This window comes from Ipomoea triloba, chromosome 3, assembly GCF_003576645.1.
Source record: "Ipomoea triloba cultivar NCNSP0323 chromosome 3, ASM357664v1".
NCBI lineage: Eukaryota > Viridiplantae > Streptophyta > Magnoliopsida > Solanales > Convolvulaceae > Ipomoea > Ipomoea triloba.
The window spans coordinates 15,574,980-15,593,231 of NC_044918.1; the positions used below are offsets into that span (position 1 = coordinate 15,574,980).

General features: G+C 38.7%; 1 protein-coding gene and 1 pseudogene across 2 annotated transcripts; both read left to right on the forward strand.

The window, feature by feature from the left end:
* Positions 1-1,507: 1,507 nt before the first annotated feature.
* LOC116012964 lies at positions 1,508-8,169 on the forward strand (annotated as a pseudogene).
* Positions 8,170-12,813: 4,644 nt separating this feature from the next.
* LOC116013904 (cytochrome P450 89A2-like) lies at positions 12,814-15,683 on the forward strand. Of its 2 annotated transcripts, XM_031253869.1 has the most exons (3): positions 12,814-13,705; positions 14,651-15,367; positions 15,491-15,683. In XM_031253869.1, the coding sequence occupies exons 1-2, from the start codon at positions 12,874-12,876 to the stop codon at positions 15,349-15,351; spliced, it is 1,533 nt and encodes a 510-aa protein (XP_031109729.1). In that variant the 5' UTR covers positions 12,814-12,873; the 3' UTR covers positions 15,352-15,367; positions 15,491-15,683. The 2 variants fall into 2 exon arrangements, with proteins under 2 accessions (XP_031109729.1, XP_031109727.1); XM_031253867.1 differs by having other exon boundaries at positions 14,651-15,683.
* The last annotated feature ends 2,569 nt before the right edge of the window (positions 15,684-18,252 follow it).

The following is an 18,252-nucleotide window of genomic DNA, read 5'->3' on the forward strand; positions in this document are numbered from 1 at the left end:
GTCGACCTCTGGATGGAACAACTTGCAAATCACCTGAGTCTTTTTCTTTTCACTGAAGTCCATTGACATTTTCCCCAATTGAAGGTACATATCCAGTCTTGTGTCTTCGGCCGGTTCATCAGTGGGTATCTTCCCGACTGAACTGATGTTCATGATGGGCATTTCATTGTCGTCTACTTCGATCAGGATGAGTATCACACGAGCCATGACCATATATTTCTTGAAGCACTCCAAAACGAACCTCGTAAAAAATGAGAAGGAAAACAAATAAACTACAATAAATGCAGAAGAAGACAACTGCCATAAATGCATAGGGAGACAAAAACAACAACAATTATTAGGAGACAGTAAAAAAAAAAAGGTAAAGGACAACAAAGTTAAGAGTTCGAGACGCACGGGTCTCAAGACTACCAACCTATTATCCTACCCACTAATTTATTATATATATATATATATATATATATTATTTATTAAGATGGGAAAGGGGAAGGGAAGACGGAGGATGGCTGTGGCTACGGTGGCCGGCGGACGGCGGTGGGAAGCGGAGGTGCGTTGAGGGTGAACGGCCGGACGGAGAGAAGAAAGAAGGTGAAGGCGGCAAAGGGAAGAGAATAAGAAGATGGCGGCAATGGTGAGGGAGGAAGAAAAAGGAAGAAAAGGAAGAAAGAAAAAAGAGAGGCAGGCTACGGAGAGAAGAGGAAGTTGACTGGGATGAGAGCAGGTGCCGCCTCCGCTAACCCACTAAGCAAGCGGAGGCGGCAATCACCGGAAAAAATGGAAGAACGCCGGAGAAGCTAGAGAGAAGGAGGAGAAATTTTTTTTTTTAGAGAGAGAAGGGTTTTTTTCCAGTAATTTAAAATTATAATTATAATATTTAAACTCTTAATTCTATTATTAACATTAGTTTAAAATTATAATTATAATATTTGTAAATGTGGTAGATTTTTTTCGCATTTATGATTTCATATATAAGTAATTTTTGTATTGCTATAATATTTCGAATAAAGAGCATTGCATTGCTATAATTTTTGTACAAGAAACAGAGTCCCAGTCTTGTTACATGATCTCCACTTTTATACTATCGATAGACACGTATTAGATTATATTTATGCCCCATATTTAAATTATTAGTTACCTCTTAATATTAATATTATGTTCATAATTGATCAAAGTTGATGAAGAATACACAATGGAGCACATAATATTAGTGTTTTGAAGTTTTGTCTTATTCTTTCAAAAAAAAAAAAGTTTTGTCTTATATTTAATGATAATTAAGCCATATCTTATGTAATTAGGAGTGATGATGGGCTGATTTGTATGAATACAAAACAAGTTAAAACAATTGGTATTGGAGTTTGGAGAGCATGATGAAGGCACCAAAAGATGGAAATGATTGATTATTCGATAGTGGTGTTAGTAGAGCATACAAGACAAACACATGTATTATTTTAGGGGACAAAAATAATGAAATGAAATGGCAAGAAACATGGAGCACATTATGGCCGAAATGGAAAATTGGGTATGCTGTCTCCTCTGCTCCCTCTTTGGTGTCTTCTTCCTCAAATCTCTCTTGGCTCTATTCTTCTCCGGTAAACCCAACAAGAGCCTGCCGCCGGGACCCTTTACCGTTCCGTTGATCGGAAACATCCCATGGCTGCGACGTTCCTTCCGCCCGGAACCCGTTCTGCGGGACCTGAAATCCAAGTACGGTCCAATCCTCACCCTCCGACCCGGCGCTCGCCCGGAGATACTCATCGCCAACCATTCTCTCGCTCATAAAGCTCTTGTCCAGACCGGCGCCGTGTTTTCCGACCGGCCGAGATCGGGGCCTTCGTTTAGGCTGCTCAATAGTAATCAGCGTAGTATCAACTCCGCCGCCTACGGCCCCACCTGGCGCCTCCTGCGCCGGAATCTTACGTCGGAGATTCTCCACCCTTCTCGGGTTAAGTCTTACTCGAACGCCCGGAAATGGGTGCTCGGAGTTCTTGTCAGAAAACTCCTTAACGACACCTCTGAGTCGGGTGTTAAGGTAATTGATCATTTCCAGTACGCCATTTTCTGCTTGCTGGTGTTGATGTGCTTTGGAGACAAGCTGGAAGAACAGCAGATTAGACAAATTGAGGAGTCACAGAGAAAAATCCTTCTCAGTTTTCCCAAATTCCATATCCTAAATTCCTGGCCTACTATTGGGAAGGTTCTGTTCCGAAATCGCTGGAAAGAATTGAAAGAACTAGCCCGTGATCGTGAAAACACTCTAACCCCTTTCATCAAAGCCCGGATTGAGGCCAAAGAACGAGCAATGGAGGGGGAAAACGAAGATGATTCGGTTCAGTTTGGTAAAATAATTAGCTTATCGGCTAATTTTGACTTATTTGATCACTATTAGTTGTCTGATTTGATTAAAAAATAAGTGTTTGATTAATCAGCTTTAAACACTTTCAGCTAACAGCTATTTACCGAACAGGGCCAGAAGTGTTGGCTTATGTAGATACACTGATAAAACTAGAGTTGCCGGAGGAGAAACGGAAGCTGAGCTATGGCGAAATTATTAGCATGTAATACAAAAGGGTAGTTTGGTAACTTCTATTCACTTTTGGTTGTAACAACTTCTCCCGCCATAGCAACTCCCTGAACCTCCTTTATATTGCATGTTCTATCCTCACATCAATGCAAGTTCAGTTTTCTCCCTTTCAATGAGTAACCATAGTCTCATCTTCCTTACCTGATTTTGTTCTCTGCACACGAGTTCATCATGGTATCAGAGCAGAGAAGATCCACCTACGCTGCGGCAGTTTCTGGAGTTGGAGAATCCAGCCAGAGATCGCCGTCTACTCCGATCGATCGCTCACCTGCTCGCACCAACATTCCGCAAAGAAACCACGCTCCACAAAGGAGCGCCGAATCAGAAGAGGACGAGAATCCTCTACACTTAGGCAACAATGATCACTCAAATATTGTTCTGGTAACTCCGTTGCTCGCCGGCAGCGACAACTACGGCACATGGAGTATCTCGATGCGCAACGCACTTGAAGTGAAAAATAAATGGGGAATTGTCGACGGAAGCGTCGATGCACCGGAGGAAACACACCGCCAATATCCGGCGTGGAGAAGGTGTAACATCATGGTTTGTTCTTGGATTTGCAGATCGGTACATCCATCAATTGCGCAAACTGTTATGTACATGCAGAGAGCTTCCGATGTTTGGAACGACTTGAAGAAAAGGTTCTCTCAACGCGATCCGCATCGGATCTCCATTCTACAGAGCCAAATATATGAGCTCAAGCAAGGTAATCTTTCTGTTAACGATTACTATACTAAATGCCGAGGCCTCTGGGAACAGATGAATGAGTTGAGGCCATTGCCGATGTGCAAATGCACGCCAAAGCCAAAGTGCTCATGCAACTTAATGGAGGAGATAAGGAATGAAAGGGAAACGGATCACATTATCCGATTCCTTCAAGGGCTCACTGATGAATATCACATGCTTAGATCAAACATACTGGTTTTGGATCCTCTCCCTGACATCCACAGAGTATACGTTATGACCGAAAAATTTGAAAGACAATTGCAGATCATAAGCCCTAACAGTGTGGAGATCGTTCATGCTAATGCTGTTCAAGTCGATGAAACTCCCTCTGATGATAATCTTGTTACTGCTGCGGTAAATTTCCTTAATAACCGAAGGAGCACAAACAATGGTGGCAATAGAATTGCCAAATGTACCTACTGCGGCATGAATGGTCACACAGTGGAGAAGTGCTATAAAAAGCATGGCTATCCACCTGGCTGGGTGCAAGGTTTCAAGTCCAGAGGAAAACAGCCAGCCGCTACCACTTCTGCGAGCAATGCTGATAGTTTCTCATATGATCAGATGCAAAAGTTCATGTCTCTTCTACAGACACAATTCGGCCAAAGGTAGTCACCTACTACGGCAACAGTTTCACTCATTCCCACCTTCAAAGAGGAGGGCCCTCATACTCAAAGTGAAGGCAAGTACTCTTTTCATACTCATGTTAATGCTTTAACTATGGAATCTTCCACTTGGATCTTAGATTCAGGGGCCACCGATCACATAGCATGCTCACTGGAATGGTTTGATGAGTATCATGAGGTAAAAGGGGCTGTTGTAAATCTGCCAAATGGAAAGCGTACTGAAGTTACACATATGGGAACCGTAAGGCTCAATGACGAAATACGGTTGAAAAATGTCCTGCACATCCCAAGCTTTCAATTCAATATTGTTTCTGTTACTAAACTGCTTCAAGATTCACATTATAATCTGGTTTTCACATCTGATCAGTGTTTGCTCCGGGGGAAAAATGGGAAGATGACTGGTTTGGCTAAAGAACAAAGAGGGCTGTATGTGTTGGAAGAACCACCTCGGAGTCACAACAAATCCTGTAATCATTTTGCTATGCAATGTAGTCTTGAAATGTGGCATCAACGTTTGGGACACTTTCCCATAAATAAGATGCAACATATACATACCTTTGCTGATTTTTCTGTGAATAATAATAAAACTTTAGCCTGTGATGCATGCCATTTGGCTAAACACAAAAGATCTCCTTTCAATTTGAGCAGTACCATGTCTAAAGAATGCTTTGAACTCTTACACATGGATATTTGGGGACCTTTCATGGTCAAATCGTTAGGGGGGGAACGTTACTTTCTCACTATTGTTGATGATCACTCAAGGTATACCTGGATTCATTTAATGAAAACAAAGGCTGACACCCAACAGTTGATCAAGAACTTTCACAAATATGTTTGCACTCAGTTTAATGGCACAATAAAGATCATACGAAGTGATAATGGAAGAGAGTTCAATATGGCTAATTTCTTTGATGAGTATGGTATTATACATCAGCGGTCTTGTGTAAATACACCACAGCAGAATGCAGTAGTGGAACGCAAACACCAACACCTGCTGAATGTAGCAAGAGCTTTACGTTTTCAATCGAATCTTCCGCTGGATTTCTGGGGACAGTGTGTTCTACATGCAGCCTTCCTCATCAATCGACTCCCATCTCCAGTTATTGAATGGGAAAGTCCATATCAACGGCTGTATGGGCATGCTCCGGATTTACGCAATTTGAGAGTCTTTGGCTGCTTGTGTTTTGCTTCTACCTTATCTCACGCAAGGCACAAGATGGCTGCACGGAGCAGAAAAGGTATATTTCTTGGTGTCCCGGCTCATACAAAAGGCTATTTGATTTATGATATTCATGATAGATCAGTGTTTATCTCACGAGATGTGATCTTCTATGAGAAACAATTTTTGTTTGATAAAGATGGGCAGTTAATTGAAGAGACCCCAACAGCTGAGCCGTGTTTACCTATCATACCTACTTCGCACTACAGAGAATTCCAGCTCAGTAATGATACTCAGATGAATGATATTACAGTACAACCAAATCTATCAGAAGCATCAGGAATTGATCTCACTGCAAATATTGATCAACTCCACAGTCCTACCACAGTGGAGACCTCACACAATGAGCCAAGTAGTGCGCATGCAGATAATATGGACTCCGAAATACAGATATCTCCTCCAGTTCCTCCCAGGAGATCAAACAGACAGAGACAACCTCCGAGCAGACTAGTTGATTATTACTGTGATGCTGTGATCCAAAACAGAACCTCCCCTCATGCCATCTCCAAAGTAATTTCCTACGATGGCCTCACTCTAGCACACAAACAGGTTGCCATGGCAGTAACCACCATTGATGATCCCCGCACCTACAATCAAGCCATCAAACATGATTGTTGGAAAGCGGCTATGCAAGCAGAAATCAAAGCTCTCCAAGAGAATAATACCTGGGAAGTAACCGAGCTCCCTCCCGGAAAAACACCCATTGGATGCAAGTGGGTATACAAAACCAAGTTGAAAGCTGATGGTACAGTTGAACGCTGCAAAGCAAGGCTTGTGGCTAAGGGTTTCACGCAGCAGTTCGGAGTGGATTACCTTGAAACGTTCTCACCTGTTGCCAGAATAACGACTATTCGAGCATTCCTAAGTGTGGCAGCCTCTAAGGCTTGGCACATTCATCAACTGGACGTTAATAATGCCTTTCTACACGGCGATTTGAATGAAGAAGTGTACATGGCTTTACCTCCGGGATTCCAGAATGAGAAACCGAATCAAGTCTGCCGATTACTGAGATCCCTATATGGCCTCAAGCAGGCAAGTCGACAGTGGAATTCTAAGTTAAATGCAGCCTTAATCCGCATTGGTTTTGTTCAGTCCAAATCAGATCCATCGTTATTTACCAGAGGGGCAGACAGTCAGTTCATTGCTCTGTTAGTGTACGTCGACGATATCATAGTGGCTAGTGCAAGTCTAAATCTGATTCAAGAACTCAAGCAGTTCATGGATGACACATTCAAAATTAAAGATCTTGGGAGCTTGAGCTACTTCCTAGGAATTGAAGCTCAACGATCGGAAAAAGGTTTAAACATTTGTCAGCGCAAGTACGCATTGGAAATTCTAGCTGAAACCGGATTCCTTGAATGCAAGCCTGCTCTCACACCTATGGCTCAAGGATTAAAACTAAGACATGGTGATGGTACTCCAGTTGATGATCCCAGCAGTTACAGACGTCTGGTGGGCAGGCTCCTATACCTCACTGCTACACGTCCCGACATTGCTTACTCCGTGCAGCAGCTGAGCCAATTTGTCGATGCACCTACAAACATTCACTTATCAGCAGCTCATCGGGTTCTAAGGTATATTAAAGCATCTCCCGGCCAGGGTTTATTCTATCCAAGCAACACAGATCTTCATCTCAACATGTTCTCAGACTCGGACTGGGCTATGTGTTCTGAAACGCGTAAATCCATCACTGGATATTGTGCTTACCTGGGCTCAGCACTAATCTCTTGGCGATCCAAAAAGCAGGCCACGGTCTCACGATCATCATCTGAAGCAGAGTACCGTGCATTGGCTTCTGCTGTTTGCGAAATCCAATGGCTCACTTATCTCCTCCACGACTTACAGATCAAATCTCCCAGGCCAGCAACACTGTTTTGCGACAATAAATCTGCGATTGCCATCGCTGAAAATCACGTATTCCACGAACGAACAAAGCACATCGAAATCGACTGCCATATTGTTCGTGAAAAGCTAGCCCAAGGATTGATCAAAATTCTCTCAGTCTCTTCTTCGAACCAGGTGGCAGATGGTTTCACGAAGTCACTGTCAGCTCCCATGTTTCAACATTTCAAGTCTAAGTTGGGCACGCAAGACTTACATACGCCAACTTACGGGGGGGTATTAGCATGTAATACAAAAGGGTAGTTTGGTAACTTCTATTCACTTTTGGTTGTAACAACTTCTCCCGCCATAGCAACTCCTTCACTTTTGGTTGTAACAACTTCTCCCGCCATAGCAACTCCATGAACCTCCTTTATATTGCATGTTCTATCCTCACATCAATGCAAGTTCAGTTTTCTCCCTTTCAATGAGTAACCATAGTCTCATCTTCCTTACCTGATTTTGTTCTCTGCACACGAGTTCATCAGAAATGGCAACCCTTTGTGGGGAATTTCTCAACGCCGGCACGGATTCAACTGCCACTGCGCTGCAATGGATCATGGCGAATTTAGTGAAGCACCCATCAATTCAAGCAAAACTCTATGAGCAAATCTTGGGAGTTATCGGAGCAGCGGAGGAGGAGGGGGTGAAAGAGGAGGAATTGCAGAGAATGCCGTACTTAAAAGCGGTGGTTTTGGAAGGGCTGAGACGCCACCCTCCCGCACATTTTCTGCCACCACACTCGGTAACTCAGGAAGTTGAACTGGAAGGCTATGTAATCCCCAAGAACACATTGATTAATGTCGCGGTGGCTGATCTGGGATGGGATCCCGCTGTGTGGGAGGATCCAATGGAGTTTAAGCCCGAGAGATTCTTGTCCCGAGGTGGAGAAGCATTTGATCTAAGTGGAAGCAGGGAAATCAAGATGATGCCTTTTCGGTGCAGGGAGGAGAATTTGCCCAGGCTTGGCTTTGTCTCTGCTGCATTTGGAGTACTTTGTGGCTAATCTCATTTGGCTTTTCCAATGGAAGGCTGTTGAAGGAGATGATGTTGATCTTGCAGAAAAGCAAGTGTTCACCACTGTCATGAAACATCCTCTCCGCGTCCATCTCTACCCGCGAAATAAACTCATCTGAAGCTATAAGGAGGTAAACTCATCTAAAGTATTCATAATTGGGCGGGGCGGGCTCTTGGCTATAATAGCCAATAACCCTCTGTCAATAACTTGATTAACTTGGCTGAGTTGTTCACATGTTATATAAGTTATGTGATAGTGTTCTGTGCATTCTCCAATAACACCTGCTCTGCTTGTGCTTGGCAGAAAGTTATGGTTTAAAGTTGCTACATCGGCTTCTACTTGTGCAGTGTGCTAATAGACATAAATTAAGTTTAATTCTTGTTTTCTAATGTTTCTTCTGGTGCTTATAATAAAATGTTAGTTTTTGCTGAAACATGATTTGTTTAGTACACATGGAGACGAAGGGTCTCTTCGTCACCATGGCCGAAGACGAAGGGATCGTCTCAATTGTTTTAAAAAAAATTTTTAATTGTTTTTACCAATAATTTTTTTTTAAAAAAAATGTTTCAATTGCACATATTTTGCTTGTTTGATGGTTTAATTGCACGATTTTTAAGTTTGGTGACCAAATTGCACAAAAACAAAAAGTTCAGTGATCTATTTGACACTTTTTCCTCTCTTTTTTTTTTTAAAGAATATTCACGATATCTTTTATTCTATTCTTTAATACATTTATTTTAAAAAAATGTGTTTACATATACGGAATACAAATAAATAAAACATTAGAAATAATTTTTAATAATTATAAATTAAATTAAATTTGTATTTTAATTAATAAGAATAAGTTTATTATTTTAATTTGTTTTATACAATTAAATAGGTATTACGATTTTTTCTCGTGACAAAGAAAGAAAAGAGAGAAGTGATGCGTGATTAATGTTTCATATATAGGACAACAATGGAACACTGGTTATTATGCACACTTCTCTGCTCCCTCTTTGTCGTCTTCTTCCTCAAATCTCTCTTCGCTATTCTCTTTTCCGGTGAACCCGACAAGATCGATGAATAGGTGAGTTATACACCAATGATTATATAAAACAAGTATTATAAATATATTACATCAAACCCTTCCCTTTATATGGGAGGTAGTGGGTTCGAGTCTCAGTGGAGACAATACTGATTCTTGTGCTTCAATAGGCTGAGAAAATAGTTATGAACAGATACTGCATTGTAATAGAGTTAGTAGGATTCAAAAAAAAATAATATATATATATATATATATTACATGATTATTGTTAGTAAGCATGATGCAAGTGTAATTAAATTTAAGGAAAATGACACTTTTTCCTCCTGAGTTGTTTGCTTATAGCACATTTTTCCCCTATGTTATTTATGTAACCACTTTATCCCCTTCAATTGTTTCTAAAGTGGTTATTTTCCCCCCTCTATGTTAAGATGTTTGAGTTGTTAAAAATGAGGGTAAAAATGGCATTTCACTTATTATTATTATTATTATTATTATTATTATTATTAATGGAACTGGAGGTGTCGTTTTTTTTTTTTTTACACACTGCCTATTCTATTTTTTTTACAGAATAAAAAAAAAAAAGCAATTTCCCCATAATCCATTCTTTCACCTGTGCATTTTTGCATTTCCTTTTATTAAAAATAATTTAGGATACATACAAACCAAACTCATTATTAAATTTACTTGCTTTCATTCTTTCATTATAAAATGCAAAATACAACCAATTTCTCCAAAATTACATGACTTTGTACCTAACCTCCAAAGTCATGTAATTTTGGAGAAATTGGTCATAGACACTTACTCTAGAAATAAATTAGGAGTTATACAATCAGCTATTCGATCAGTACATAATCTTTATGTACACCTTCCATCATCTGAGCGTTCTAATAATTATAATCCATATTAGAAAAGTTGGTAAAAACGGACGTCACCAATTGCAAACGGACGTCACCATTAAATAAAATATAATAATAATAATAATAATAATAATAATAATAATAATAATAATAATAAGGGAAATGCAATTTTTACCCTCATTTTTAACTACCCAAACATCTATTTAACATAGAGGGGGGAAATAGCCACTTTAGAAACAATTGAGGGGAATAAAGTGATTACATAAATAACATAGGGGAAAAATGTGCTATAAGCAAACAACTCAAAGGGGAAAAGTGCCATTTTCCCTTAAATTTATGTATATTAAACTTTGTTTTTATGAATATGATCTGTTTGTAACATAATTAGCATATCAGTTAATTTTGATCACCATTAGTTGTTTGACTTAGTTAAATAATCAATATGATTTTTTAATTAATTAACTTTTTGTAATAGTTTATTGCTCCAAAATGTTAAAATTGAGTAACTTTTTCAGTCAGATTTTTTAGAAAGTCATTTTGTATGTAATCAGCTATCAGCTAGCAACTAATTACCAAACATTTTTTCTACAATTAGCGATTACTATCAACTAGTCAAACTCACTTACACAATCAGCTAACAGCTATATATATATATCAAACACCCCCTATATAGAAGGAACATTATCAACCTACTACAAAGTCAATAGAATTAGATATGATGTACATATAGTTTAGTTTAGTGTTTATGTATATTAAGATTTAATTTATGAACAGATACAACAAATATTATGAGCATGGTACATGATGAATGATTGAATGTTATTAAACATGATGCACTGGTTGAAAGCGCTAATGACTTAATATAAAATAATACTAATTGAAATCAAGGCCCACAATGCAAGGTAGATCTCAGTTCATAATATAAATTGAGATTTGTAATCTAGTGGTACAAGTGCGAGACTTTTTATAAAAAAATTTCAAGATCCATTTTCTTAATATTAAAAAAAGATAAAAACAATTTACCATGGTGTATATTAGCTTGACAACTAGGCCTCATTCTAATTTTCAAAGGCGACTTGTCACATAATCAACCTATCATGAATCTTATCTATAATTCCACCAACCGACAAATTTAAACACACACGTTTTTTGTTTGTTGAAACAACTGACCCTTTATTATATTGTGCTATCTGTCCATCTATATTTTCTCAATATGTTAAGAGTTGGTTTCAAAAAAAAAATATGTTAAGAGTTAATTCACAATTCGCCTTCAGAGATTCAATCTCATAACCTTCCATTTAGGAAAGTCACTACATGTCATTTAAGAATGTGTTTGGCAAACACACGTTTAATCATCAATCAATTTATCAATAGGTTTCAGTTTGTTTATATGTTTCCATTCTTTATTAAATTTGTAGTGGACGAATTCTATCCACATTTATTTTCCTAATATAAATTTGAAATATAAATTTGAAATGAACACATTTACGATTGCAAAATGGATGAAATTTTTTATCTACATGAACATAAATCTTTGAAATTCCTATAGATCATTACTATAACATTAATTTTAATTGAGAAAAAAAAATTTAATTTCAATATTGAATTATACTTTATAATTTTTTAAAAAAAAACATATGCATTAACTTACCGTTTCAATATGTTAATTCATTTTTTCTTTCATCCAAATGCTCTAAAAAAAATAAAAAATGCCCATATATCTACTAATATACACCTAATAATCTAAATCTAAAAATCTTAAGTTAGTTAATTATACAAATATTGTTTTTTAATCTATCACAATGTAGTATATATTCATAACTTCTTTCAGCATAGCCTCCACTGAGACTCGAACCCACCCCATTCCATATGGGGGTGCAACAGGGTGCCACTAGACCAACAAGTCATTGGCAACTTGTACAAATATTAGTTCTAGAGTAAACAGTCATTTTTGTCCACTGACTATTGTAGTAGTGTTAATTGCAATCCACGATTTTCAAAAATGTTAATTGCGTACCTTGACTATGCATTTTTTTAATCAATTTTGGTCACGCTGGCCAAATGTGACTGGAAAAAATTAAATCAGTTTTTATTTTAAATTGAAAGGGGCAAAATAGTCATTGCTTGTTATGTCTGAATTGGGATTGACTGTATCTGACCTGACCAAAGTCAATTGCCCTAATCTTGCCAAATCCATTCAAACCTAATTGATGAAGAATAAGAAACAATCGTGAAAGGGTAGAATATGCGAAATCGGAAGAAGAGAAAATCGAAGAAGGAACTGAGAGAAGTTAACCAACTTGGTCGCCATCAACTGCCTTTGAAATAGCCATTTGAATGGCTATGTCGTCTTCTGTTGGGCAAATGGGTATTGCGGCCAAACATCTCCAAGCAAGTAAGAAATTCTTTTGTTCTTCAAAATACTCTTAACTTGGCATCTTTCATATCCGTGAATGTGAGTTCAATAACATTGCATCTGTGAATGTGTAGGGTTGTGCTTTATATATACTGAGAATATTAGAGTAAAGATAATTGTTGATAATAGTACTTGTGGGGACTAATGGTTGTATACTTCTGATGATAGGGTTTAGGGTAAAGCAGCATAGTATTGTTGTAGTGGTCAATTTGTTGATAATTGTGTTGTGCTATATATATATGGTTAAAAATAACTCAATTCAATGTGGGCCTTATGTTTAGCTTTTTGTTGATATGCATGTGTATATGTTGGACTTAGGAATACTGACATGTGCTTATACATTGTTCTTACTTACTGTTTGGGTGCTACGTCTTTGCTATTGCAACAACTTCAGTGAAGTTTAACCACGTTTGATTTATAATTTGTAGACTATTATTAAATAGGTGACATGATTTTGTTTCATACCAAAGAAAAAAAAAAAGAGAGAGAAGTTAAGCGTGATTCATACATGTTTCAGAGACAATGGAACACTGGTTATGCACACTCCTCTGTTCCCTCTTTGTCGTCTTCTTCCTCAACTCTCTCTCCGCTCTATTCTTCTCCGGTAAACCCAACAAGAGGTTGCCGCCGGGGCCCTTTACCGTTCCGTTGATCGAAAACATCCCATGGCTGCGACGCTCCTTCAACCTGGAACCCATTCTCCGGGACCTCAAAGCCAAGTACGGTCCTATCATCACCCACCGACCCGGCGCTCGCCCGGAGATATTCATCGCCAACCATTCTCTCGCTCATCAAGCTCTTGTCCAGAACGGCGCCGTTTTCTCCGATCGGCCGAGGTCGGTGCCTGTGATTAGGCTGCTCAGTAGTAATCAGCGTAATATCAGCTCCGCCGCTTACGGCCCTACCTGGCGCCTTCTCCGCCGGAATCTTACGTCGGAGATTCTCCACCCTTCCCGGATTAAGTCTTACTCGAACGCCCGGCAATGGGTTCTCGGAGTTCTTGTCAGAAAACTCCAAAACGACAGCTCTGAGTCGGGCGTTAAGGTAATTGATCATTTCCAGTACGCCATGTTCTGCTTGCTGGTGTTGATGTGCTTTGGAGAAAAGCTGGAAGAACAGCAGATTAGACAAATCGAGGAGTCACTGAGAAAAATCGTTCTCTGTTATTCCAGATTCAATATCCTAAATTCCTGGCCTACAATCGGGAAGGTTCTGTTCTGGAATCGCTGGAAAGAATTGAAAGAGCTAGCCCGTGATCGTGAAAACACTCTAACCCCTTTCATCAAAGCTCGAATCGAGGCCAAAGAACGAGCAATTGGGGAGAGAAAAAACGAAGATGATTCTGCTCTGTTTGGTACAATAATTAGCTTATCAGCCAGCCAATTTTAACGCTTATTTTAATTTTAAAAAAAATCTAAGTGTTTGATTAATTAGTTTTTTGTGATATATTGGACCCTCCAACTTTAGCATGATGTCTCCATTTTCTCTCTAAAATCAAATGCTTTTCTCTGCTGTTTAACTTCGGCTTTCACCGTCGGCATCCGGCCGGAGTTTTAATGGAGCTTTGAGCCGGCGATTTTGGTCATCTTCCATGTTTGCTCTCGCTCTTCTTCCGCCCCGACCATCGTCGCAGTTCTGTTCGCCTCTGATCACAGATCTTCTTCTTCCGTTTTCTCTCCCTTTGAATAAAATAATAGTAGGTAGGTATTGGGGTTTGTGTTGGTAATCTTGAACTCCCAACCCTACTTTGACTTTGGAAGGGAGTGTACACCGGGTGCCGCTTAACCACAAGGTCTTTGGCAACCTTACTTTGACTTTACTCACTTTTTATTTTCTCTATTATTGTGTTTTCCTCTCGTTATTTTCACTAGCATTTTTCCTCTCGTTACTTTCAAGAGCTTTTCATTTTCATTAGCATAAATTGTTTAGTTTGGTTTCGACAAGTATTGATCTTATCTTGGGCGAGTAAAAAAGAATGATGACGAAGAAACCAAACTAAACGAAGCTTTAAGCTCCCTGAAGAAACATAGCTTCATAGTTATGAAACAGTCTGCGATTCAAGTTTTCTATAGCATAGTTAAAAAAGTTGTTTCTATGTCTGATTGTAAGGAATGGTTTACCATTTCATTGATCATTGATGTAAACGTTTTATGTTATGAATTAATAGAATATCTAGGTTTATCTTCAAAAAAATAACTTTTTGTAACTATAGAATATTTAAATTCAAAAAATTGTTCAAAACAACTTTTTCAATTAATTATACCAAGCAGCTATTAGCTAACAGTTATTTACCAAACAGGGTTGGCTTATGTAGACACACCGATAAAACTAGAGTTGCCGGAGGAGAAACGGAAGCTGAGCTATGGCGAAATGGCGACCCTATGTGGGGAATTTCTCAACGCCGGCACGGATACAACCTCCACTGCGCTGCAATGGATCATGGCGAATTTAGTGAAGCACCCATCTATTCAAGCAAAACTCTATGAGGAAATCCTGGGAGTAATCGAAACACCTGAGGAGGAGGGCGTGAAAGAGGAGGATTTGCAGAGAATGCCATACTTAAAAGCGGTGGTTTTGGAAGGGCTGAGACGCCACCCTCCCGTCCATTTTCTGCAGCCACATTTGGTAACAGAGGAAGTTGAACTGGAAGGCTATGTGATCCCCAAGAATTCAGTGATTAATTTCGCGGTGGCTGAACTGGGACGGGATCCAACGGTTTGGGAGGATCCAATGGAGTTTAAGCCCGAGAGATTCTTGTCTGGAGAAGCGCTTGATCTAAGTGGAAACAGAGAAATCAAAATGATGCCTTTTGGTGCAGGGAGGAGAATTTGTCCAGGCTTGGCTTTGTCTGTGCTGCATTTAGAGTATTTTGTGGCTAATCTAGTTTGGTTCTTGGAATGGAAGGGTGTTGAAGGAGATGATGTTGATCTTGCAGAGAAGCTAGTGTTCTCCACTGTCATGAAACATCCTCTCCGCGCCCATCTCTACCCGCGAAAATAAAACTCATTTCAAGCTGGTAATTCTGCTGATTAAGTTATCATCAAACTCATTCTCAAAAAAAAACAAAACAAAACAAAAACAAAAAAAGTTATCATCAACTCTTGTTTTTCTCTGTAGATGCTTTTGTTTTTCTCTGCAGATCCAATGGATGGCTGCTGATTAAAGTTGCTAGTTTCAACACGTGCATTTTTTATTTGGGGAAGCTCGCCGTCCCTACTAAAAAATGCATTAATAAATTAGACTAAGTTATTCGTAGCCGTCTGGCTCAAAATTGGAACCTCATGTTACCAATGCAATTGTCTGATTGAACTTAGATAAGTTTAATTCTTGTTTTCTAAGTTTCTTCTAGAGCTTAATCTCAAATGTTACTTTTTGTTGAAAAATGATTTGTTTAGTCCTTATTTTATTTTTAAAGAAAATAAAAGAAACTTTCATCCAAATTTCAGAAGATAAAACATCAACAATAAAAGGAGGTGGACAAACTAACCACTTCCTACAATCAAAGATTTCTGAACTAAAATGTGAGCACTGTTGTTAGCTAATTGTTTTTGCAAAAGAAATAAACACATTTGGTAAAGTTAAAAGAGTTTAACATAATAACATCAAGTAAACCGATTGAAGCTGGTACCCGCAAAATAAACTCATTTGAAGCTGGTACCTCGTTAATGTTATCATCAAACTCTTAAAAGAGCACAGGTAGGTAACTGATCTAAGGTATTCATAATTGACGGGCTCAGGCTATAAAAGTCAATAACCCTCTGTCATGGAAATCAAACTTAAACTTTATAGTTGCAAAGTCAATAGCTTTGCCTACTTGGCTAAGTTGTCCACATATTATATAAGTTGACCAGCAGATCAGCGGTTTGTAAAAAGATGTTTGGTAAAATTAGCTGTTTAGATTAGCGGTTAATATGTAAAATGGTCGATATTCATAATAATAATAATAATAATAACATTATTATTATTATTATTATTATGTAATAATAAAATAAAATTTACAACAACAACAATATATAATAAAATTTAAAAAAATAAATAAATAACGACAAAGGGGAGTGTAAATTATGTGGAAATGATCTCACATCGAAACTTTTAGGAGCTCCTCTACATAAGAGGCGCAATGCTCCTCTTCCAAAAGTAGTCTAATTGCATTGAGAACCCGAAAGACTCTCATTTAAGAAGTCTTAAAAGACTTCTCAGTAAGTTTTTTTTATATATAATAATTAAAAATAAGGGCATTTTGGAGAAAATATAATTTTTCTCAAACGCTGAGCTCAACCGCGGCTTTTGAGTTTCCAGTAGTTTGGAGCAATTTGCTACTCCAAAATTCAAACTGTTGGCTTATCAAACATTTACTTTGGCGTGTTGACCATGGTCAAAATGCCAAAGTTGGTGGATTTGCCAAAATTTTGACAGATCCGCCAATAACCAAATATGCCCAAAGTCTCATCGAATCAACCACATAAAATGTGACGGTTGGAGTACAACGGTTGACAATTGTTTGTTGTCTTACTTGATGCCACTAGAAATATGAATGAGAAAAAGACTCAGTATGATGGAAGGTATACATTGGATCTATTGTATGTGCACGCATGAACTCGCGACTTACCTCTAGAATTGCTCTAAGAACGAAATCCTATGGAGTTAAGATTAGTCCGAAAACACTAGTATAAGCAAAGTATTAAAAAAAAAAAACAACACCGAAAAAAAAAACAAAAAAAAAGAAGAAGAAAACAAAAAGAAAAGAAAAAGAGAGAAGTGAAGCATCATTATGGAATCGTTAACTCCCTAGAGAATGTTGTCATCTTGGGATTCTAAATAGAGAATAGAATTAATTACACTTTTGGTTCTATGACTATAGAGGTCCTGTTAATTTCAGTCCTTGACTTTAAAAACTAACAATTTAGTCCCGTAATTATTCAATTTTTAACGCATTTAGTCCTCCCGGCCAAATATCGCCGGAAAAATGTAAATCATATTTAATTATTTAATCCTGAGGACAAATTGGTCTTTTCACGCCATTTCTTCATCTTCCTTTCGCTGCTAGCCGGAGTTTGTCGATCAGTGGTCGGATTTCATATTTTTTTTCTGATTCATTCTCTATACTTCTTTTCACTGTTTACCCCCTCCCTCTCTCTGGGTTTTAATTGTGCCTGTTAATCGCTGCGCCATGGAGATAGACGAATTAATCGCTGCGCCGGTCGGCGAATTGAGGTCAAGAACTACGCCGATTTTGATACTCGAACGGCTTCCATCTCCATGCTCTTCCGCTAAAGCGAGCAGGACTCCAAGTAGGAAGCAAAAAAGTAAAGAGGAAAAAGCTCGAGGAAATCTCCAGCGAGTCGAGAATCCAGGAAACCAGGTCGAGGTGGAGTTTCTGGAGCTGCGAGCGCGAGCAGGTGGAATCATGAGGGGTGGGCGAATGGGAAATCACCTCTTGAAGAAGCCGGAGAACGAGAGGCAAGAACGGCTTGTCCAACGACAGATGGTACTCGTCGGAAACCCAAACAGTCACCTCTGCATCGTAATCAGCGCTCTCTAAACGTATGGTGGAATTATGGCAGCCCTTTCAAGATTTCCGGTGAGGTCAAAATTTATATTCAAATACTCTATCACCTTTCAAACCAGTACGTTCTTCTTCCTCCGAGCTTTATGAACATGGAAATTGTTCAAGCAAAGATAATAAGATTTTTATTTCTATTCTTTTTTACAGAAAGAAGTTCATTCTGGACACATGTAGTCAATTGAATCTGATTGAGTTTCTGATTCAAAAGCTTCAAAAATGAACTCCGAACTCCACCACGCTTGCGATCTTGTTCTCCCATCCCTCCCGCAAGCTTGTACTTCTTTCCGCAAATGGAGAAATGCTGGCAGTAATGGAGCAGGTGCAATGAAGAAGAA

Excerpts from the sequence above, each read along its gene's own strand:
- LOC116013904 (XM_031253867.1), top strand. The coding sequence starts at position 12,874 with ATGGAACACTGGTTATGCACACTCCTCTGTTCCCTCTTTGTCGTCTTC. Across the intron at positions 13,706-14,650 it reads AGATGATTCTGCTCTGTTTG|GGTTGGCTTATGTAGACACA; the intron begins GTACAATAATTA and ends TTTACCAAACAG.